The sequence below is a fragment of the Chamaea fasciata genome, unplaced genomic scaffold (genome assembly GCF_029207755.1).
Source record: "Chamaea fasciata isolate MVZ Bird 193981 ecotype frontalis unplaced genomic scaffold, bChaFas1.0.hap1 SCAF_20, whole genome shotgun sequence".
Taxonomy (NCBI): Eukaryota; Metazoa; Chordata; class Aves; order Passeriformes; family Sylviidae; genus Chamaea; species Chamaea fasciata.
The window spans coordinates 1,725,913-1,747,683 of NW_027094105.1; the positions used below are offsets into that span (position 1 = coordinate 1,725,913).

General features: G+C 53.2%; 1 protein-coding gene across 2 annotated transcripts; it reads left to right on the plus strand.

Annotated features, from left to right (window-relative positions):
* The first annotated feature begins 823 nt into the window (after positions 1-823).
* Positions 824-19,289, plus strand: TPRN (taperin). 2 transcript variants are annotated; one of them, XM_066201456.1, is made up of 4 exons: positions 824-3,037; positions 16,767-16,947; positions 17,165-17,292; positions 18,133-19,289. In XM_066201456.1, exons 1-4 carry the CDS (start codon positions 824-826, stop codon positions 18,193-18,195), a joined length of 2,586 nt encoding a protein of 861 aa, XP_066057553.1. In that variant the 3' UTR covers positions 18,196-19,289. The 2 variants fall into 2 exon arrangements, with proteins under 2 accessions (XP_066057553.1, XP_066057554.1); XM_066201457.1 differs by having other exon boundaries at positions 17,168-17,292.
* The last annotated feature ends 2,482 nt before the right edge of the window (positions 19,290-21,771 follow it).

The following is a 21,771-nucleotide window of genomic DNA, read 5'->3' on the forward strand; positions in this document are numbered from 1 at the left end:
CAACAAGTGGCTGTCAATGAACCACCGAATCGCTGAAGCACAGGATAGCTGGGGTTGGAAGGGATCTCTGGAGATCATCCAGTCCAGCGCCCTGCCAAGGGAGGGGGGACCCGGAGCAGGTGACACAGGAACGCGTCCAGGTGGGTTTGGGATGTCTCCAGAGAGGAGACTCCACGACCTCCTTGGCAGCAAAGAAGAGTAAAATGGGAAATAAAATGTTCTCCCGCTCTGCTGCCATTTGCCATGGAAAACTCCACTCGTGTCCATCAGAGCTCTCCCTAAAACACTCCTCTGACGGTGCGGGTACCACAGACACTGCTCCAGGGTCCGGGGCTGGTTCCCTGCTCCTGCCCAGCCACCTGCTCCGCCTGCCACGACGGCCGACGTCCCAAGGGTGACCCCGAAAGGAGGTTTTCGATCCTATCCTCGGCTGGCACCAGACGGACCAGTCCGGGATGGGGGAACGGGCAAATATGAGTGTTTTGTGCGTTTGGGGATTCTGCGTCGGTCAGCACGGCTCGTGTCCCGGGCCGGGGGTCTCCTCTGTGTGAGGGGAGGGCGGCGCGGCCGGTTCCCAGCCCGGGGACGCGGCACCACCTCGGGTCACATCACCGCGCCCGGGAGCCTCCGCCGGCCGGCAGCGCCGGGGCCCGTCCCCGGGCAGCGGGGGCGGAGCGCTGAGCCCGGCCCGGAGCGGGACGGGCCCGGCGCACTCCGGCCCCGCCCCGGCCCCGCGGGGCCGGCCCTGCCCGGCCCGGGGGCGGTGCCGCGGGGCCGCCCCGGTGCGGCGGGGCCCGGCCCGCAGAGCCCCAGCGCCGCCGCCATGAGCAGCGCGGAGCCGCCGCTCGGCGCCGGGCCGCGGGCAGCGCCCGCCTGGCAGCGGGAGATCCTGGAGCGCAAGCGGGCCAAGCTGGCCGGGGCGGGCGGCGAGCCCGAGCCCCCGGCCGGGGAGCGGCTGGTGGTGGCGGAGAGCCTGGGCCCGCTCCGCGAGAACCCCTTCATGCGGCTGGAGAGCGAGCGGCGCCGGCTGCGGCAGGGGCGGCCCGGGCCCGGCGGCGCGGCGCGGCCGCTGCAGCAGCTGCTGGAGCTGTACAGCGCCGTGCCCGGCATCCGCACCATCCGCGCCGACAACATCCTCATCATCGAGTCCCGCGCCGACCCCGCCGCCTGCTTCGCCGCGGGGGACGCGCCGCCCGCCCGCCGCCGGGACCCGGCCGGCGCCGACCCGCTGCGGGAGCTGCTGGCCCGGCGCGGCGCCGCGCTCGCCGAGATCCGCGCCGACCAGGTCGTCATCTACGAGACGGCCGAGCCGCCGGAGCCGCCCGAGGCGGCCGAGCCGGGCACCGTCAGCCGCCTCCTGGAGAAGTTCGGGCAGCGGCCGCGGGGCCGCCGTCGCCGCGTTGGGGACGCGCTGACCGGGACCGGCGGGGCCGCGGCTCCGCCGCAGGTGGGACCGGGCGCTGTCCGGGCCGCGCCGCCCGCTCCGCCCGCGGGGCCCGGCTCCCCCCGAGCCCCCGCGCCCCTCCAGAAGGGACCCGGCTTCCCCCGGGCTCCGGCGCCAAAGGCGGGACCGGCATCCCCGCCGGCGCTCCCGGCCACCCCTCCGCCGCTCCCGGCTCCTCCCCGGGCTGCCACCCCCCCAGCGGTGCCGGTGTCCCCCCAGCCCGCTGTCCTGCCGCCGGCTCCCCCCCGGGCTGTCACCCCTCCGCCCACTGCCCCCCCACGGGTTGTCACTCCCCCGCCCACAGTTTCCCCTCGGGCGGTCACCCCCCAACCCGCGGCACCCCCGGGGGCTGCTGTCACCCCCCAGCCCGCACCACCTCCCCGGGTTGTCGCCCCCCAGCCCGCACCACCTCCCCTGGTTGTCGCCCCCCAGCCCGCACCACCTCCCCGGGTTGTCGCCCCCCAGCCCGCACCACCTCCCCGGGTTGTCGCCCCCCAGCCCGTGCCCCCTCAGCCCACCCCGGCTCCCCCTCGGGCTGCAGCCCCCCCGGCGGTCCCAGCTGTCCCCAAGGCTGTGTCCCCTCAGGCCAACTGCTTTCTCCACAAGATCAGCTCCAACTCCTTCACGGTCACACCGCGGGGGCAGCCCCCCAGCGCCCGCGTCCCCGAGCCCGGGGCTGTCGCCGCCGGCCGCCCCGCAACGCCCAAGGGGCCACCAGTGCCATCCACCAGCCCTTCCCATGCCAGAGCCAACGCCAGGAGGCCAAAGCCGGAGGAGGCCGAGGTGGCCGTGTCGCCCCCGCCCAGTGCCAGTCCGGCCCCCAGTGCCACCGGCGCCACTCGGCCGCTCTCCGCCTCAGCCCCCCGGGCCGGGGGCTCCTTCGAAATCCACCCGGCCCCCAAGCCCGACTTGGCGGCCATCCCGGCGCACGACCTGCAGGCACAGGCTCTGGCCAAGCTGCGCCTGAATTCCCGCAATTCCTTCGTCTTCGTGCCCCGCCGGGCGGGCAGCCCGGCTCAGCCCCCGGCGCAGATTGCCCGGCCGGGCCCGCCGCCGCCGCCCTCGGAGGAGAAGGCACCCAAGGAGGCCCCGAGGGCTTCCTCCGCCCCGGAGCAGGAAGAGCCCATCACTTCCCCGCCGGCGCCTCTGGAGCCCTTGGTACCTGTGACTTACATCGATGACATTGTGGAGCCGGACGGCGGGGCTGGGCCGGCTGCGAGGACGGGCAGCTTGGCGGATCAGCCCAGAGGAGCCGGCCCTGACCTGGAGATGGAGTTTTCCTCCGTGCCCCTCTACAGACCGCACTCTGCCCCCCAGCAGAGGGGAGGCAGCACCTTCACTGTCGTGCCCAAAAGGAAGCCTGGGGCCCCTGGGCTGCAGGCTCTTACCGATGCCAGCGGAAGGCCACAGCGGGAGGAAGAGGAGGAGGAGGAGAGCAAAGGAAGAGGCAAAGCCGTGGAGAACGCTGAAGGGCCCCAAGTGGGGATATCCCATAAAAAGCGCTACCCCACGGTGAACGAGATCGAAGTGATCGGGGGGTACCTGTCCCTGGAGAGGTCCTGCATGAGCAAGACGGGCTCGCGCCGCAAGAAGGTAACCGGGCACCGCTGGGCTCAACAGGCTGGCAGTGGCCCCGTGCTGCCCTGGGTTCGGCTTCTCACGAGGCTCTGGTGGGAGCACGGGCAGCGTGTTTGCCCCTTGTGGGAGCCAAGGGCTGCCCTCAGAGCTGGCTGGAGTAGGGCTAAAGCAGACTCAGAAGTGAAGCCTTGGGGCTGGTGGAAAACAAGGAGAGGGAAGGTGTGACTACTACACTGATGCAAAGGACATTTCAGAATGGTGAGGAAGGAACCAGGGATTAATATTTCTCATGGGATCCAGTATTGGGAGAGTTCGAAACTTTTTGCAAGCCCAGTGTCTTGTTTGCTTTTTCTGTCTCCTGGAACTTTAAAGGGAACCTGAGGACCGCAGCTGGGAGATGGGACTTGGCGTATTAAATAGAATTTGCCCTCAGGGAGTGGGCACTGGGGTCTGTCCCACAAAGCAGCTGAGGGCGGGATATGTCCTGTGATAACTGCAGGGCCTGTCCCACCCCATCCCTTCTTGGAGATACAATAATGGAAAGTGAAGTATTTCAGGAATTTAGGAAATCAGGGGGAGCTGTGTGGTTTGAACAGCTGCGGGCTTGCCCTCCTGCTCTGCTTGCTGTGTCTGAGGGGCTGGACATGTTGAGCTGCCCGTGGTCACTTGGGCAGCAGGCAGCGTGGCATTGGCGTCTTCCCCGCATTAGTGATCTATTGATAGAGGCTCAAGAATTAGGTCTCGATTAGGCAGAAAGAGATCAGCAAGAACTTAACTCCCATTGATAGGATTATACCACCTGCTCGCTCTGAATGTGCAGCTACAGCTCTGAAGATCCAAGAGATGCTGATTGCTCCAAATGCCTTTGGGGTGAGCGAATGCCAGATTTTCTCACGGCTTGAGGAATAATGTAGAGCCCTGAACTGAGAATTAATCTTTGTAGGGTTTGGTGAAATGCACCTGGATGTGATAAGAGGAGTGGGGGAGCATTGTTGGGCTCTGAAAGCAGCACACTGAGGTGGCAGATCCCGACTTTTTGGGCTGTGATGTGATATGCTGTTCCATAGTGGGAGTTGTTGGACATTTCCGTTACCCAAATCCAAGCAGATAACTGAGGGACTGAATGCACACGGGTGCCTGAGGCGCTGAGCATTATAATTTGAGGAAATCCTTTGAGCAGGATGCATCTCGTTTGGAGGGAGGCAGGGAGTGCTGCTTCCATGGCTTAACGCTGTCAAATTCCTCCCTAAGCACATGAAGCCTGTGGTAATTTGATGGTGACTAATGCAGGGAGCAGGTCTGGAGCACCTTGACATCCAGAACAAGCAAATGAGCAGGAGTCTTGATTCTTGCTCAGTGCTCCTGGAGTTTTTCCTTGTTTTCCTACAGGGAAATGCTTGGTCAGACTGGAGTTGTTCTGCTGCTTAAACGCCTGCTGGCTTGCACTCATTGCAGCTGTTTTGGCTCAGGTTCAGTTTGGGGTGTTAATTGGATTTATACCAAATCAGGTGTGTGGCATAAATGGTGAAAATATTAATACAGGATGTTACGTTGTGAGTGCCCTTAGGATGGAGCAGAGGACACAGAGGGAATCGTGTGGGATGGTCGTATTTGGATAAGCCCTACTTCTGATGGAGCTGAGGAGCTGATTTTTCTGACCCGGGGATGCTGTTGGGGCACAAAGAACAAAGCCTCAAGTAACACCAATTAAATGGTGCTCAGTGGAAGGTGTCCTGAACAGTACCAAAAGGAGGGAGGGAGATGAGCACAAGTCCAGTGCAGTGACTGAATTGTTTTTTGGTTGGTCAAACCCAGAGAAGTAGTGGCATGTCCAGCCTTGGAGGTGTCTGAAACTTGCCAGGGGAAAGCTTTGAGCAACTGGCAGGTCAGGCCTGCTTAAGGCAGGAGTTGGGCTAGAGATCTCCGGAAGACCTTTCCCAGCCTAAAATACAGTGTGATATTGGTTAACTGCTGTTTTGTGTGTCAGAGGTGGATTTGTGTGACATTGGGCAGGTCATGGAGCTTCTCTGGCCCTGCTCTTATCAGCCTAACAGCACTAAGTGCCCTGCTGTGCAGCTGAGGTGCCAAATACTCCAAGGTGCACACACAGCTGTTCCCTAAGAACTGTGTGTGGGGTCATCCTGCAGGAGAACTTGTGTAAACATTTGATTTCTGAGAGGAGAGAGATTAAAAGGCAAAGGAGTAACTGCCTGTTATATTTGAAGAACTCAGGAAGCTGGAACAAATAGGGACCCTTTGAAAAATAAGATCAAGTTGAAGGAAAGTAGTCAAGACACAAGTTTCTGGGTGAAATTAAATGTGGTGTGGGACAAACACCCATTTTTCTTTCAATTCCTTTCCTGCTCAGTCAAGCACAGAGTATGACTTTGTAGCCAGGGTCTAGAAGATGCTGATGGTGGACAAATGGAAAGATTTCTGTTTACTCTTGACCTAGAGGATGTTTGTGGCTTTTACTCTGGGTAATAAGGCTGAGTGTTGATGCCTGGAAAGGAAGGAGCTCGTATTAGGATGCATTCCTTGGTTTCTTCCCAAGAGATCACTCTGTGTCTCCAAGGCAACCAGCCAAAAACAAGAGTTCTGTTTTGTAGCTGTGTCGGGGTTTTCAGAAACTTGATTTTGGCCTGAATTGGGCAGAAGCAGACTTCTTGTGAGCTGGGAGCTGCAGTTGTTTGTTAAAACCAATCCCCTTTTCTCTTTCGGGGTGTCAAAACCCGATGCTGGTTTTAGTGAGCAGCTTCCTGTGTCCTTTGGGGTGAACGAACCCTTCTTGTGCCAAGCATCTTCCTTTCCAAACCTTACTTTTAAAAGGTCTTTAATTATGCTCCATACTCAAGAAAGCAGTGTTTAGTAAAACTTCAAGGACTTGTAAAAATTTAACTGTTTGCTGATACCCAGCAGAAGTTTGGGAGATAAACAGCAGGTCAGCACAGTCTGGAAGTGCTGTGGATCAATGGGTGTCTGTGCAGTCAGGGGTAGTCATTTATTAGCAAGGAGGGTGTCAGCCCTGCCAGCTGGACCCCACTGTTCCCTGGGATGCAAATGGTGTTTTTCTTCAAATGCAGAAATTCAGCCTCCCTTTTCCATCCCCATGTCTGGCCACTGATTGCCTGACTGTGGTAGCGGTGCCAGCAAAATGGAGCTGACGTGGTCTGTGTGCTCTGATCCACATCCTCCGTGTTTTGGGAGGGTGGCTGGGACAGGCTGGGAGTGGGCTCCAGCACTGCTCTGCACAGAGGGAGCTCCGGCCCCTGCTCCTGGCTGCTGACAGTGCCTGTGGGGCTTGTGACTCTGCTGTGGCCTGAGGGATGCTGCTGCTTCAAGTCCTTTCATCACAAACAGCTTCATTGCTCCTTCCAGACCTTCAGGTGTGTGAAGCAGCTGTTACTTTGGGGGTTGGAGCTGGAGCTTGGTGAAGGAGAGGAAGATGATGTATTGGAAATCAAAAATCTGTTCCCAGCTCTGTTGTGGAGCTGCTGTGGGGGACAGGGACTGTGAAGGTCAGCTGGGGCTGTGTGTGATGGGGCACATCGGGGTCTGCAGGTGTGGGGCAGAGCCCCGGCCCTGCTCACCCTGGGGGCTGGATGAGCTGGAGCTCCTGTGCTCCTGCAGGGGTTCAGGTGCCCTTCAGGGCTGTTATCTGCGCCGGGGCTGTTCTGAGACCTCTCCAGGCAGCACCAACAGCAGTTCAGATAAAGCAGTGTGGGTGGGACTCAGTCTGAGAAGTGTGTTTGCAGCTCCAAAGGGATGTGCCAGGAGCTGCTGGGCAGCTGCTGGAGGAGCTGGCTGAGCTCTCAGAGAGGACAGGATACGTGTGCAGGGGTGGAAGGAGACCTAGTGACCTTTATTCTAAACTGGGAGTGGGGCAGAGGATGCAGCACACTGTTGGTGACCTCTGCTCAGGGCTCCTCTTTGTTGTTGCAGAGAAGTGAAGGCATTTCAGCAGTGCCAGGAGGAAGAGAAGGCTTTGCTGCAGGATGTGGATCTTTGGGATCACAGAGGATAAAATCTTGCTCATCTGAGCTGACAAGAGTCAGTGGTGGTTTGGTTACCTGCCAGAATAACATGCCATAAAGTTGTTGGTGAGATAGAAACCTGGGTTTCTGCAGAACACGTGGTTGGTGTGTTGGGGTGAGAGCTGAGAGGACAGAGCACTGCAGAGCCAGGCAGGCTCCCCTGGAGCAGTCAATGCTTTAGGCTTCAGGCTCTCCTCTCGTTGGAGGCTGGACTCTGCCCTGACCCTGCTCCTTCAGTGTGTCACTCCTGCAGTGCATCCCAAGTGTTTTCCTCTCAAGGAGCTGGTGCCTCTTGGAGATCCTGCAGGGAAGGTGAATGAATTCTGCCTAGGCCACCCAGAGTCCTGTGAATAACAGGACCTGAGAGCCAGCAGACACTGGGTTGTTGGTGGGTTTAATGTTTTGTGCTTGTCACAGCTGGCAGTTTGCCGTGTGCTGGCAGGCGAGTTTGCAGCCCAGTGTGAGCAGGGATTATGGGAACAAGGCTGGTGGGATCCAAACAGTTGGAGTCTAAAGCTAAATTGTCTTCAAAGATGTTCAGCTGAACTTCAAAAAGTTCCAGCTTACACAAACCTTAGCATGGTCCATGTCGTAATCTTTTGAGCTGCGTAATGCCTGAATGTGGCTTCCAAATTCCCACTTAAAAGTCTGTTAAAAAATTATTTTAAATACTGCTCAATTTTGGTCATGGGCAGCAGCTTTGTTGATCTAACCTGCTGAACTTCTTACTCGGTAGTTTTCCATCTGTTCAGTTCTGCTGGAGATGGTCTCCTGTGAGAACTAGGTGTAGGCTTGGGATGTTGGCAGGGATCAACATTTCCAGCTGTTGCCCAGACCTGTTTGGAGCAAGTCTGCACAGTGTGGAGTCTAAATACTGGTGGCTGCCTGAAGTTGGTTTTTTTTTGCAATGTATAACACAAGTAAATTAACCATAACAGAAGTAAACTAATCTTGTGGTAGAAGAAGGAATCTCTCTGTAAAATTTCCTTTGATTATGTCATCTCTAGTGTTTGGAGGGGTCAGGGCAGAGATTTGTGTTCTTTAGCTCTTGGAGAACTGTGTGTTCCTGTTCTATTTTCTGTCTCTGGCTGTGCTCTGCTGGGGCAGATTCATCTGCCACCTTTAAGGAGGGGCCATGGCAGTTTTTGACATGGATGTATTGCATTTTTAGGAGATGAGGTCAGCAGTGATAAGTCATGCTCAGGAAATAAGTGTCTCTGATGATGAAGTGCAGTCCCTGCCCTGCGGAGACGATCTCCATTAGCTGTCAGATGGCAGCAGGCTCTTTCGCCCAGACAGGGCCATTTTCCTGCCCTTTGCTAATTCCACTGATTTTTTTTTTCTGTGATGTTGATGGCTGAAGACTGGAAATCAGAATTTGCTGCAGTTACAGCTTTTAAACCACTTCACAAGCTGCCCCCGAGGCTGTCGGTGGGGCAGTGGGAGGTTTTTTGTTTCCCTTCTGCATGCCAGCACCTTGAAGTGCTGAGACTTTGTTGTATGAAACCTTGGCAGAGCAGATGAGTCAGATTTATCTCACTTCTGTAGTGGGAAACTTTCTGTGGCTGAAGCTCTGCATGGCCTCACCCCTCCCATGCTGCTTCTCCTTCTGCACTGGCACCCTGAGCTGGTCCCAAATCCCCCTGGTTCTCTTGCCCCCATGTCCTGCCTGCTGCTGTCAGCCCTGCAGGGAATGGGACAGAAGGGCTAAAATAGAAACTCTTACGCAAATACGAGCCGAGCCTGGCTTTGAAGCTGGTTAGGACGTGCCCAGGGCTGAGCCTGCCCCAGAGCTCGAGAGGAGATTTGAAGTACTTTGTGCTCTGAACTCTAATCACGAGGATTACAGTTAACGTTTTCCTAATCAGTTTCCCTAATCTGTGCACCAGATTGGAGATGGCTTATCATTTCCCTCCCTCATCTCAAGGATTCAGTTTGTTTCGGGTTTGGGTTTTCCTTCCCACTCTGGTTTTTCCAGTATGTGGTCATGATGTTCTGAGAAGAGCAGAGGAAGGACGCTGGGGTGGCTGGGGCAGGAGTCCTGCTGGTCTGTATCATGTGTAGGGAACAGTAGGGAAAATGAAAATATTTACTTTCTGCGTGCAGTGGCAGTAAAGGAAATCTGGGTAAGAGCTGCTGCAGCAGCATCTCCTTCACCTCCGGAGTTGTGCTCATCCCCCTCCCAAGTGAAACCTGAATTTAAAACCTATTTACAACACAGACTCTTCCAGTGACTGCAGCAGTCTGCGGGGCTGGGAGGATATCCCTGTTTGCCAGTTTGTGTAGGAAGAGTCACATGAAGTGTCTGTATCACACAGAGCGACTTCACAAACATCCTGGAGAAATCTGGGCTGGAGGAACTCGGTGCTGATGTTTTCCGAGAAGTGCCCTTTAGATGATCTTGGGAGCCTGGCAGGATGGAGCTGCTGCTCTGTGGGCATTGCAGGAATGGAGGAAATATCTCAGACAAAACACTTGTGTGTGTAGGGAAATTGTGTCGCTTGCAGCTGGTGAAAATGCAGCTCTAAGGGCACATCCCTGAAGCTGCTGGTGAACCTGCTGCACTTGCTTCTCATCAAGGAAGTTCCTTTTGCATGTTAAAAGAGAGGGAAAGGGCAAGAGAGACGTGAACTCTGTTGTGCAGGTGATACTGTTCACATCATGGGAGCCTTTTGGTCCTGAACGAGACTCTCTCTGTTTCCCATGGAATGATGCTCCACGGGTCCCGTTCCAGCACCAAACCCAGGTATTTTTTGTGAGCTGCTCTGGGCAGTCTGGGTTGCACAGAAATGTTTGTGGTTGGCAGCTCCCAGCGCTGCACCTTGTTGTAGCTACAAGTGGGCTGCTCAGAGCTGCCTGTGAAATCCTCTGCTGTTGGGGAGCTCTCAGTGGTTTTTATGAGGACACCAAGTCTTGACACTAATTGTACCTTGCTTCTCCTGCTCCCTTTGTGTATTCAGATGAGATTTGTTTTGTACTAGTAGGGAGATTTGTCTGGTTCTTAGGGGCCAAGTAAGTAATTTTTGAATTGCTTGTTAAGCTGTGGAAGGCTCTGGCTCCTCTGCCTGCAGATGTGAGAAGGAATAAAGGGCTCCCAGGGTGAATGGCTGCTCTGTGCCCTGGCACACTGGGGCTCCAGCTGTGCTTGTGTGAGCACTGGAATCTCCCCTTGTCCTGCACAGTGAAGGGAAGAGTTAACCAAGCCACCTGCCCCACATGCTCTTGGGGCTGTCCCTACCCTGTCCTCTCTCATCAGGAATTTGAAACTTGCCCGTGTCTTGCACAAGGAGTTTAATATTTCGAATCTCCATGCATTGCTCCTATCTGCCATGTGCTTCAGCATATTGATTACACAGACCTGGCTTTGTGGGTTGCCTTGTAAATGGAGACTTTCTTGTTTTGCCTTGTGGCTTGGGAGCTGGGAAGTGATCCTGGAGGAAATGTCTCCTTTGCCAGCCACACTGAGCTTCCCTGACGTGCTCCTGCTGTAAATCTTTAGTGCTCTTAGCTGTACTCAATAACTCATTGAGGTGCAGTTAATGGCTGAGCAAAAGTCAGTGTGACTCTCAGGAAACGCTTCCTGGAAAACACGATCAAGCGATTCTAGGACATCATAGGCAGTTCCAGTTCCCCAAAATTCTTCTTTTTGTGCAGAATGACAGAAAAGTACATTTCTGAACTGCCATCTGCAGTTTTCTGGGCATACTTAGAATGCTTCAGCCATAGCAGTACAGGGTTAATCCGATACAGGAACCAAGCCTCAAGTCCCCTCTGTTCCTAGGGATACTTGTCAGGGAAAAATCCTTTCTTTCTGTGTCAAGGAAAGGCTTTAGAGGCACAAAAGCTCCTTATCTTCTGGATGATAGCAAATGCCTTGGTGATGTGCTGGTGCTTCTGCAATCCCCAGGGTACTATTCCAGGCTGCCCACATAGTTTGTGCCTGGAGTTATTCAACAATTTGGGCTGACACATGACTGTGTTTTCAGAACAGGCACAGACACAGACAAGCTCATCGCTAACTCAAAAAAAAAAAAAGTTTTTTCCAAAAAATCCCTTATCTAAAAGTTTATTTTCATAGGAACTGTCTAGATCATTGACTGCAGACTGCTGGGGAAAAAATGAAGGTCTCTGCAGAGGTTTGAAGTTTTTGCACTGCTTTTCTGTCTCCTTTTACTGAATCTGCTGCTCTGTGGGACTGCTCAGATGGGAAGAGCAGGGTAAACCCTTTGGAGATCTTTGTCCACCATAAAATCTCTGCCTCTATCCTGTTTCCAGTCGCACAAGCAGTTACTTGTCTGTGCAGACAAGTAACTTCCCTCTCACTCCATGGCAGCTGGGAGGTTGTTCTGTGTTAGAACCTCCTCTTTCTGTGGCTCCTGAGCCTCCACCCCCCAACCCAGTGGGTTTGGAGCTTTCCTGCCCAGCTCAGGGGCTGTTTGCAGCCCTCCCTGGGATGCTCTGTGTGCACAGGCTTGCTGACACTCCCAGCTGGCTGCAGTTCAGGTATCAGGTGTGATGTCTTGTGCTTTCTCCTCCTTGACCCAATGTTTAGACAATCAATGCAGCAGCAACTGTGCCTCGAGGTGGCACAGGAGCACAAGGTTCTTCAGAACACTCATTTTTTCTGTGCTGGATCTCTCAGAGATGTCGACCCCTGCTTCGTGTTCATGCTGGATTGTCCACCTTTCCTGCAGATACCAGCCAAGTCCTCCTGTGCTTCTGAGAGGAGGCAATTTCCTTGTGGGGAGAAGAGAAGGGGCAGACACTGATCTCTTGTCTGTGGTGACCAGGGACAGGAGCCAGGGAAGGGCTGGAGCTGGGCCAGGGCAGGCTCAGGCTGGAGATCAGGGAAAGGTTCTTCCCCCAGAGGGTGCTGGGCACGGCCCCGAGGCTGCCAGAGCTCCAGGAGCCTTTGGACAGCGCTGCCAGGGATGCCCAGGCTGGGATTGTTGGGGGATCTGTGCAGGGACAGGGGCTGAGCTGGGTGATCCTGGGGAGTCCCTTCCAGCTCAGCTTATTCTGTGCTCCTGTAAGAGACCAGGTGTGAAAAGCTGCTTTAAATCACACCCAGCAGCTCCTGGCAGCCCCTGGATGTCCTGGGGAGTCAGTGCAGTCCCTGGGGTTTGTCACTTGGGAATTATTGAGGACAGAGGATGATTAGAGGAAAATCAGTCGGTGAAGAGAACAGGTCTTGATCCCTGGTGCTGCTCTCAGCTCTTTGTATCTGCTGAGGCACTTGGTGTGTTGGGACATGCCGGAGGTGCTGTGGGATGGCAGCAGGGCAGGGATGGAGCCCAGCTTGTGCTTCACCATTTGCCATCCTCTCCTGCTCCTCAAGGACAGAGCAGGGATGGCAGCTCTGGCAGGAGCCCTGGGTTTGGGAGATGGGCTCAGTCCTTCTCGGGCCCCCTGTTCTGGGCTGTGATGGGGATCAAATGCTGACTTGGACTCTCCCTGCTGGAATATAATTATAGGATTATATATAGATATTATAGGATATATATAGATTTTATTCTTTTAATGCCTAGAACAATTACTTTTTTCTGCGTGTTAAAAGGTGAGGATCTGGATTGCCAAAGAGGTTTCAGTTTAAAAGGTGTAAACACCCATTATCACTTTGGCTTTGGCTCATCAGCCAAGCAGCAAATGTAATGATGGGTGGAGAAGAGAAAAGCCACAGTAAGGAGATTCCTTCTGGAGCTGAGGATGCAATTAACCCCTGGAGACCTCCAGAGAGGTCCCTGCTGTGTGAGAGGCCATCAGGTCTTCGCTCTGTCATTAATACTGCCTTGCAGACTTTCTCAGCTCCTTTTTGGAGGTGAGGTGGCTGCTGACTGTCATTGCTCAGTGTTGTAGGTTGGGTTCTATAAATTGTTTATTTTTGGTTTTAATAAACCTCTGCGTATGGGGTTCTTTGGTGGTTGGTCTGAGTGCAGCCTGAGTCCTGACAGCCTGACACAAGGCTGACTTCCCTTTTCTAAATGAGATCTGCATGACTACTCAGATTTACGCTTTGTTGGGCAATATTTGCCCCGACTTCTCTTTCCTGAATATTCTATTACTCATTGCTGTTCAAATCCTAGCAAATAAAGAAATGATTTTTGCTATGGCAACAAGAACCTATCGATTGAACAGCACAATATCTCCTGAAGAGCCTGCTTTACTCTTCCCAGTGTGTCTGATTGCTTGGGCACAATATTTTTATATATATATATTTATATACGTATGTATATTTGGGTTTGGGTTGGACCCTGGGTTTGTGACACAGCTGTGGGTGAAGCCTCCAGCTGAGCAAAGAGTGACAAATCCCTGCAAACATCCACAGCTGAAGGGTGCAAAATTCTTCCTTGCCACAACTGGCAGCCGCTGCTGGGCTAGAAACAGGGGAAGCAGAGCTGAGACAGGCTGAGCAGAGGCCTCTGGCCGGGCTCCAGCGAGCTTGGCTCTGCTGGGACACGCTTTTCTTCTAAAGAAACGTCCCCTGTTGCCTTTTGTGTTCCCATAAAAGTCTCTGTGGTCTGGCAAGGCGCTGCTGGCTGTGCAAACCCGTTGTCTGTGCCACGACTGGGCTCTTGGTTTTCCTTTTAGCTGGTTCCCGGGACTGAAGCTGCCTGTGTTCCTTGCACACAGCACTCAGCTGTGCTCTGTAGCCTCTCAGAGCATTTCTCTGCCCCGTGTGTCCCCTGGTTTTGCCTGAATGCTTCGCCCTCCCTGTTCTGTTGGGTCAAGCAGAGCTGCTTTGTGCTTCCCTGAAACCCCGCAGTGCTTAGAGAGGGGAGCTGGGCTGCTGCCACAGCAGGTTCTGGGGTTTGGGGCTCTGTCCCCGCGGGCAGGGCTGGCTGAGCGCCCCAGGGTCCATCCTGTGCCAGTGCCTGCTTGTGCCTCATGTTTGCTCTGCCTGGGCGTGCCCAGAGCTCTATTGCAGCAGCCATGGGGCTCTGCCTGCTGCAGGCTCTGGGAGCAGGGGCTGGCATGTGCCAGAGGGCAGTGTGCTTTGGGGGAGCTTGTCCCACCGTGCCCCTGTGCCACACACAGCAGCCTGTGTGAGCCTTGCAGGTGATCCTGGCCCCAGCTGGGCCCTGCGTGCCAGGGGCTGGCTGGTTGCTGTGTGTGAAGGGCTCCAGAATTTCCTCCTGCTTGAATTGGCTGTGGAGAGTGGGGGCTGTTGAGTTTGGGGCTGTTGGTGTTGTATCTGGGCTCCGTGTGGGATGTGGGTGTCTCCAGGCTGTTTCTGCTCTGTTCTGCTCTTTGGTTTTGCTCCCTGCTGAGGCTGTTTTCTCCTCCTGCACTGCATGCACCATTGGTCCAAACTGGACCCAAAGTATTTTTTCTTAGAGATTTCCTCCAGATAACAGAAAACCAGGAACATTTAGCTCCATCTCCCAAGCTTAAATTCTAAACCCCAAGGTATATCTCTCCTGTCTGCTTTGTTTTCCACGTTTGGCCAAGTACTTCTTGCCCTTCAGTGCCATTGGCAGCACTGCTAAGTGGCCTGTGTGCAGTTTCTGGTTCTGGGATAGCTCCTGGGCTTCCAGGAGCCCCAGGCACCTCCACCCTCGTGGCCTTTGTGCCTGGCAGTGTGGCTCATCCCCACAGGACAGACACCACATTGTGAGCAGTGACAGCCTGGCTCGGATCAGGGAGCATCTAGGTCAGCAGCAGGGATGGGAAATCCAGGGAGCAGCAACTGGGGTGCTCTCAGCTTCAGGACCATTTAATTCCAACCCCTTTTCTCTGAAATAGAATCACTCTTCTCCTCGTGTGTCATTTGGGGAGACTCCCTGGGGCAGGGAATGGGGAAAGGCAGCTGGTTCCCTCCATGCAGTTTCCATCCTGCCTTCTCCTGGGAGCAGGGCAAGGGAGCCAGCCTGTCCAAGGTCCATCCTGCCCTGAGGCAGAGCAGCACAGAGCTCCAGCTGTGGGTGTGCAGTGTGGAGGAGCTGCTCCCTCTGTTACCCAGATTTGAGCTAAGCTCCCCTTGCTGCTCTGCTGAAAAGCAGCAGTGAAATGCTCCCTGTCCTGCTCTGATCCCTGCAGAGCTCCTGTGCATGGGCAGCACAGGTGGCACTGTGTCCTGCTGGCAGCTCTGGCCCTTGGGGACATCCAGGTGGGACTTTGGCAGCCCCAAACAGTGTCACTCCAGTGCTCCCACTGCTGCTGTGACAAGGAATGGGTGCACCTGGGCTTGAGGGCTGCATGGGGCCAGGTGCCACTTCCCAGCCTCTGGGGATTTTCTGTATGACAGAAATATGGGATAAGTGCTGAACCTGTCCCTGGCCAGTCATTACACAGCATCTGGAGAGAGCAGAACCATTGGGCTCCTGTCACAAGCTGCCACGTCCTTTCCATTCTGTTCATAACCCTATTAGCTGAATTTTAATTGTATTTAGAAGTAAAGGGATCATAACACCCTTTTAGACAGCTGCTCCTGAACCTTGATCTGTGTTGGCTAAATACTTCCCTACTTTTGGCATGAATTACTCCTGGCAAGCTTATCCTCCTTGCTTTGTCTGATGTGTGCTGGCATCAGCAGTTCTCTGCTCCTTGGTGGTTATTTTCTGGAGTACTTACAAAGAGCTGTTATGCTTTTTCTCCACCCTCACTTTTGCTGGTGTGAAGTTTTTGCCAGTGAATCTCCTCTGCACCTGTTGAGGTAACCTGTAACCAGATCCCTGGAGCACAGCGGTAGGTAACGATTAGGACAGGCAGGGCTGCAGGGGAACAAACCCTTCCCTCAGCTTTTCTTTTCAGCTTGACGAACACATCTGGAGTTACTGCCACCACCTGCTGGGTGTTACAGGGAGGAGAGAGCCAGGCAGGCCCTATTGCCAGCAGAAATGCCTTGTTTCATTCCTGGTTTATTTAAGCAGCATCCTAATGATGATTACTGTCCTATAGCCAATCCCAAAATTTTCTTCCTCAGTTATTCACAGGTGATGAACTTAGTGCAAGAGTTGCTCCTAAACTCAATTCCATTTTTAGTGTTTTTGCTCTCCAGTTTTCTTCATGACCATAAAATTCTGGTTAGCCCTTGATGTACTCTTGTGTTAGAGTCACTTTCATTTTTCAGTCTCCCAGTTACTGTGGAAAGGTCATTAGTGACAATACTAGATAAAACCGGTTTCAAACCAGAACCTTTAAGGCCTCCCCCTTGTCCGGTATTTTCCCCATCTGCTACCAGCTGTTACCAACTCTGCTTTAGCTGCTTCTTTCTTCTCACTTCTGGTTTTAAGCCCTGTTTAATGTAGCTTTAATAGCTCTTTGCCAGAATGTCCTCCAAAGACTGGAGTCCTGGTCATGGATATTTCTGTTTTCTGGAGCTTGGACACACAGAGGAGTTGCCAGGAATTAGCAATGTCATCTTTCCAACGTGTGGGTGCTTTCCTGCTTTCCTCCCATGAGAGACACGATGGCAGCTCCTCCTGAGTGCTGGGCAGCAGTGTGAGGTGCTGGCAGAGGGCACAAAGACAGAGGTACTCCAGACCCCTGGGCCTCCTGCCTCCATCCCATCCCTTTGGCTCTGCCCTTGGGGTTTCCCTCAGCGTGGCAGGAGATCCACCAAGGCACTTGGGGAGGGACTGGGGGATCTGCAGTGGCTGTTTTGAACCAGGGGGCAGCCCTGGCATGTGTGCAGTGGCCTGTGCCAGAGCCAGCATGGGGATCAGCAGGTTGTTTGCTTCTCTCTGGTAATTCTCCTTTGCTCTGCCCAGATGAAGATCTCTTTCAATGAGACAAGTCTGCAGACGATGTTTGAGTACCCCTCAGAGAGCTCCCTGGCAGAAGAGGATGAGGAAGAGGAAGGACATGCTTCCGAAACAGAGGAGGAAAAATCTCGTACCTTCTATGTTCCACGCCCAAATGGCACTTTGCATCCCAGTTCAGCTAACTCAGGTGAGTGAGGCACAGTGTTGGCACCCTGGGGTTCCTGGTGGTGTCTGACACTGTCCACGTTCCCCAGACTCTTAAGGGGCTGCACATGGGTGGAAATGCTAATGGAGGGGAACAGGGAGCTGCAGATGGGCAGCTTCCAGGCTGTCCCTGCTGGGATCCTGGTCCTCACTTATTTTTGGAGTGGTGAGGAATACTCACCTCATCTTTGTCCTTCCAGCAGATTTATCCAGCTACACCCCAAAGCACTCCGTGAAGTTCAGCGAGTGGCAGGAGCAGAAGTATGAGGGTCCTGCTGCAGAGGGACCCCTCCCAAAGGAAGCTGATTCCCATGGGAACCAAGTTATGGTGAGGCAATAAATGAGCAACTCTTGTCCTCTCTTGTGGGGTGGGGGTTGTTCCAGGCAGTGGATGGGACAGGATGTGCCTTTCCCTGCACACCTGTGTTTGTGTTCCTGCCCAGGGAGCTGTGTCCCTGCTCCCAAAGGGACCTACACTGTCCCACTGTCACTACCACACCTGCCCCTCCCCGACTGTTTGAAGGAGACTTAAGGCAGCTGGCACACTCTGTGCTCAGGACAGGAAGACATGGATCTGTTGGAACAAGCCCAGAGGAAGCCATGGAGACACTCCAAGGGCTGGAGCCCTCTGCTCCGGAGCCAGGCTGGGAGAGTTGTGGGGTGTTCACCTGGAGAAGGCTTCAGGAAGACCTCAGAGCCCCTTTCAGGGCCTGAAGAGGGCTTTTAAAAAACAGGGAGATTGATTTTTATTTTCTTTTTTTTTTTTTTACATGGGCAGGTGATAGGACAAGGGGGAATGGCTTTAAACTAAAAGAGATTTAGATCAGATATTGGGAAGAAATTGTTCCCTGTGATGGTGGTGAAGCCATGGCACAGGATGGCTGCCCCTGGATCCTTGGCAATGTCCAAGGCCAGGTTGGATAGGGTTTGGGAGTGACCTGGGATAGTGGAGGGTCCTGGCAGGAGGTCGGAACAAGATGGGTTTTAAGATCCCTTGAACCCAAACCATTGCGGGACTGTGTGATACTGCGGGCATGTTTGGAGGGGGGCAGTGACTAAACACGCCCGGTTAGCCCGGGCAGGGTGCCAAGGCACCAGCCGAGGGTGAGGGAGGGGTTCCTTTGGCCGGCTCTGACGGCACGGCGGTCTCCCTGTGCTCTGCCCACAGCTCACCCCGGCCGAGAAGGGCGGTCTCTCGGATTTCAGCAGCGAGCCGGCGCTCTATTTCTGAGGCTGCTCCGCGGTGCTGCAGCAGCGGCTGCTGGGCAGGATGGGGCAGTGCAGCCACACGGGAACAGCCACCGAAACCGCCTCCAGCCCGCCGCCTGCCCCGGATCCTGCTGCCAAGGGTGGACCAGATGCACTCGGGCATCTCCGGAGAATATTTGCACTGGATTTTGGGACCGGATTACTGCTTTCGAGGCGTATGATTTATTCTGCCTGTGGCCTTGCATATTCCTTGTTCAAGATCAGCTGCTGGTTAGGCAAGTGTGGGAAGGACATCTGTAATCCTGGGATGGATGTTGATTTTTCTCAGTGCTTGTCTGAGTCCAGGCACTGTGCAGGGTCTGGACAGCTTTTGCAGCCCTTCTCCCCGGTGGAGGAAAGCTCTGGAGTTGGAGCACTGGGCAGTTAGGGGGGTTCACAGCATGGCTGTGATTTGACATGTTGGGTATCTGTTTGGAAGACCATTGAAGCTTCATGATTTGTCCCTGGCATGTTTCCAGCTCTGGTTTCACTGAAACATGGAATTCTTGTGCCAGTTACATGATTGTGGAGTTCACTGAACACCCTGAGGGAGGGTTGGGAAGAGCAATGAATGCCTTTAGCTTTAGGTGTTATTTTTGCACCAATCAGTAGAGAAGTGTCCAGAGTGTCAAGCCTCATGAAGATTCCCAGACATTGGCCATAGCTTTGGTCTGTCCTTCCCAACTCTTGCATCCAGTCTGTGGGAATTGCTGGTTATGCTCCAGTTTGCCAGCTCCTCTTGTTGCTTTGTTCTACATCTGATTGTTCTCTCTTGGTTGCTTCCTTCGAGCCACACTTGCTCTGCTCCTCTAATCAAAGCACAGGAGGGCAGTTTCACTCCTTTCTTCTGCAGAACTTGAACAAGGAATGTGGGTTATTTTTGGTTTTTTTCTAGGATTTTTATAGTTCTATTGTAATTGTTTAATGCAGCCAATATGCAAAGGAATCTGCTAGAATCTTCCATTCAAGTTTTCTACTACTGTAAACTCAGGGTCAAAATTGCACTCTGGAACAGATGGAGCAGTGCTGCTAATGTGATTTGTACTTTGGGATTAAAAGAGATGTGGTGAGAACAGATCCGGCCTCTTTGGGCTTTATGGAATGAGTGGTACCCCGGTGTGGGGCGTGATCCAAAGGAACAGGCTGGTATCTTTGATTCGATTTAATGGTCACTGGTTTGTCTATTACAGATGATGAATGTCTGCTCAAGTGACACTGGTCTGTGAACTGAAAATGCTCTGCATACCTTGCACTTGGTTTGGTGACTGTTGTAGCAGCAAGGGAAGGTTGTTCCGCTGAAAAACACAGGATTAAATGTTAGAACATACGTACTTGTAGCTGTTCCCTTCTGCCCTGGGTGCCTAAATACTTTTGGAAAGATAATGAAAAAAAAAAAGAAAAGAAAAAAAATAGTTACTCAGTAGTTTGTTAGATGTTGGCTGGGGGACCACAAAGAAACATTTTTGCACCTCCTTGTCTGTTCCAAGCTAATTGGAGATCTGCTGCCTGTGTGACTTGCCAGGAGCAGGATGCGTCTGTAGCGCATCTACCTGGGACACGACACAAGGACCATGGAGTTCCATGTGTTGAGGCTTCTCCTGTTAATGAAATACTTCAGGATAAGGTGCTGAGACTGGGGTAGAATGAGGGAAATTGTGAGACTACTGGTGACTGCTAGATTTAAGGGGTGAGTTTTCAGCACAGCTTTTCTAGCAAAAAAAGGTCCCAGTGAGCATCTTTCCCTGTGGAAAAGCCCAGGTCAGTTTAAGGCAGTTCTGTTTGTAGCACAAGTGCAGGTGTTAAGCAAAGCTGCTTTCAACTCAAGTTAGGGACAAGGGGTCTGAACTAGTCCTGGCTTAGTTCTCCTCTGGATCCATGAGGAATGCTAAAGAATGCTAAAGCCAACACTGTCCTGCAGCTCAAACACTGCTCTGGTTCTCATGTGAGCTAATTCTGTGCCTGCAGCCCTGTGGGCAGGACAGCTCTGGGGTGTGGGAGTGCAGAGTGTGCTGCTGACTCTGCTCCTTCTCCCAGCGATCCTCCTCCACCTTGGAGATGTGATTCACTCCTCACTGAGCACTCCTTTGCACTTCCCAGCTGCCTCCAGGCAGAGCAGGGTGAGTGCTGCCCCGAGGGCAGGAGCATCAGCCGATGGGTCACATCAGCTCCTGGGATGTGCCTCAGGATCGCTGTGCTCAAAATGAAGGGTATTTTGTAAATGCCTACCCTGATCTGTAGCATTCGAGGATCAGCTTTAGTGGATCTCTGACTAATACCAAAGCACATCTGAAAGGAAAATTTGCCTCTGCAAGACAAAGTCTTTTATTTAATGTGGCATCCTTGTACCACAGCAGCAGCTCTCTGGCCAACAGGACTTTCCAGGCTGAAGAAGTTTAGGGACGCTTTTGTCGACGTATTCGTTGTCCTAATATAGTGCTTTGTGGCTCAATGACTTTACCAAGATCCCTCATTTGCTCCTTCAGGACATCTAGCAATGTCTGAGAATTGTCCAGTATCTGGGAAAGAAATAAAAATAGCATATTTTTACATAAACTGTTTCTCTTATGAATTCCCTTCCAATTCACCTGATCTGCCTTGCAGCAAGAGGGGTTCTCAAGCCCTTCAGCCTCCAATTCCTGGTGATTTATTATCCTGTCTCACTGTGGGAACATCTCTGGGAGAATTTCTCTGGTTTGTATTCATATTCTGGATATGAAAGGCCTTTAGCAATTTATCTGCCTTGCTGCATGAGGCAGACAACTTCTTGAAGCAGACTGGGGTGGTTTTGCTTGGTTTGGTGGGGTTTTTTAAGGGAAATTTCGTACCTGGGCTTTTTAGATTGGTATTAAATTGTGCTCAGCTGACCTAGTCTCAACTCTTCCACTGTTAAAACTGCACATTTTGGGTTTAGGGCTTCAAGACTAATTCAAATCTACAGCGACCTTATGTCAAACTAGATCTGTTATTAACTTTCTCCTATTTTTAGCTCACTGTGTACATAATCTAACATCCCTGTGCTCTAGGCCACAAGATATTTAGGAGACCTTGCTCCCTGTCCATCTCACCAGTTAAAAATTTTAACACAGTGGACAGTTGTAACCAAATGTGATGGTTATAGTCCCAAAAATAATTTATGTTCCTGTTAGTGGAAACCACCAAGTGATCAAAGAGGAGCTGAGGAAGTGCCCCATAGGACAAGGTGCTGGAGGAAGGTGAAGTCCTGTGGGGGCTGGTGGAAGGCAAGGAGTGACAAACCAGGGATACACATTCACAGGATAGGAACTCTGTCACTTTGTGTCTGTGGGACACCAACATCTCCTCAGCACCTCTTTCTACTTCCTGTGAGTGTCAGTTCCTTTCAATAAACAGGAATTCAGCTGTAGGCTGGGGGTGTGACTTAAATCTCAGTTAAGGTTTCTTTTTAAACGGGCTGTTTGTTTGTGTACCTTACAACATAGTTTTTAAGATTTTCAATTTTACGTGAGTTCCCCTCCTTGACTTCAAACCATCGGGTCTTGAAGGAGGTCAAGGAAGCGGCTCCAGCTTCATCTGAAAAGTG

Bases quoted from the DNA above. Each gene is read 5' to 3' on its own strand.
- TPRN (XM_066201456.1), top strand. From the start codon at position 824: ATGAGCAGCGCGGAGCCGCCGCTCGGCGCCGGGCCGCGGGCAGCGCCC. The intron at 3,038-16,766 runs GTAACCGGGCAC...TGCTCTGCCCAG, and splicing joins CGGGCTCGCGCCGCAAGAAG to ATGAAGATCTCTTTCAATGA. The intron at 16,948-17,164 runs GTGAGTGAGGCA...TTGTCCTTCCAG, and splicing joins TCCCAGTTCAGCTAACTCAG to CAGATTTATCCAGCTACACC.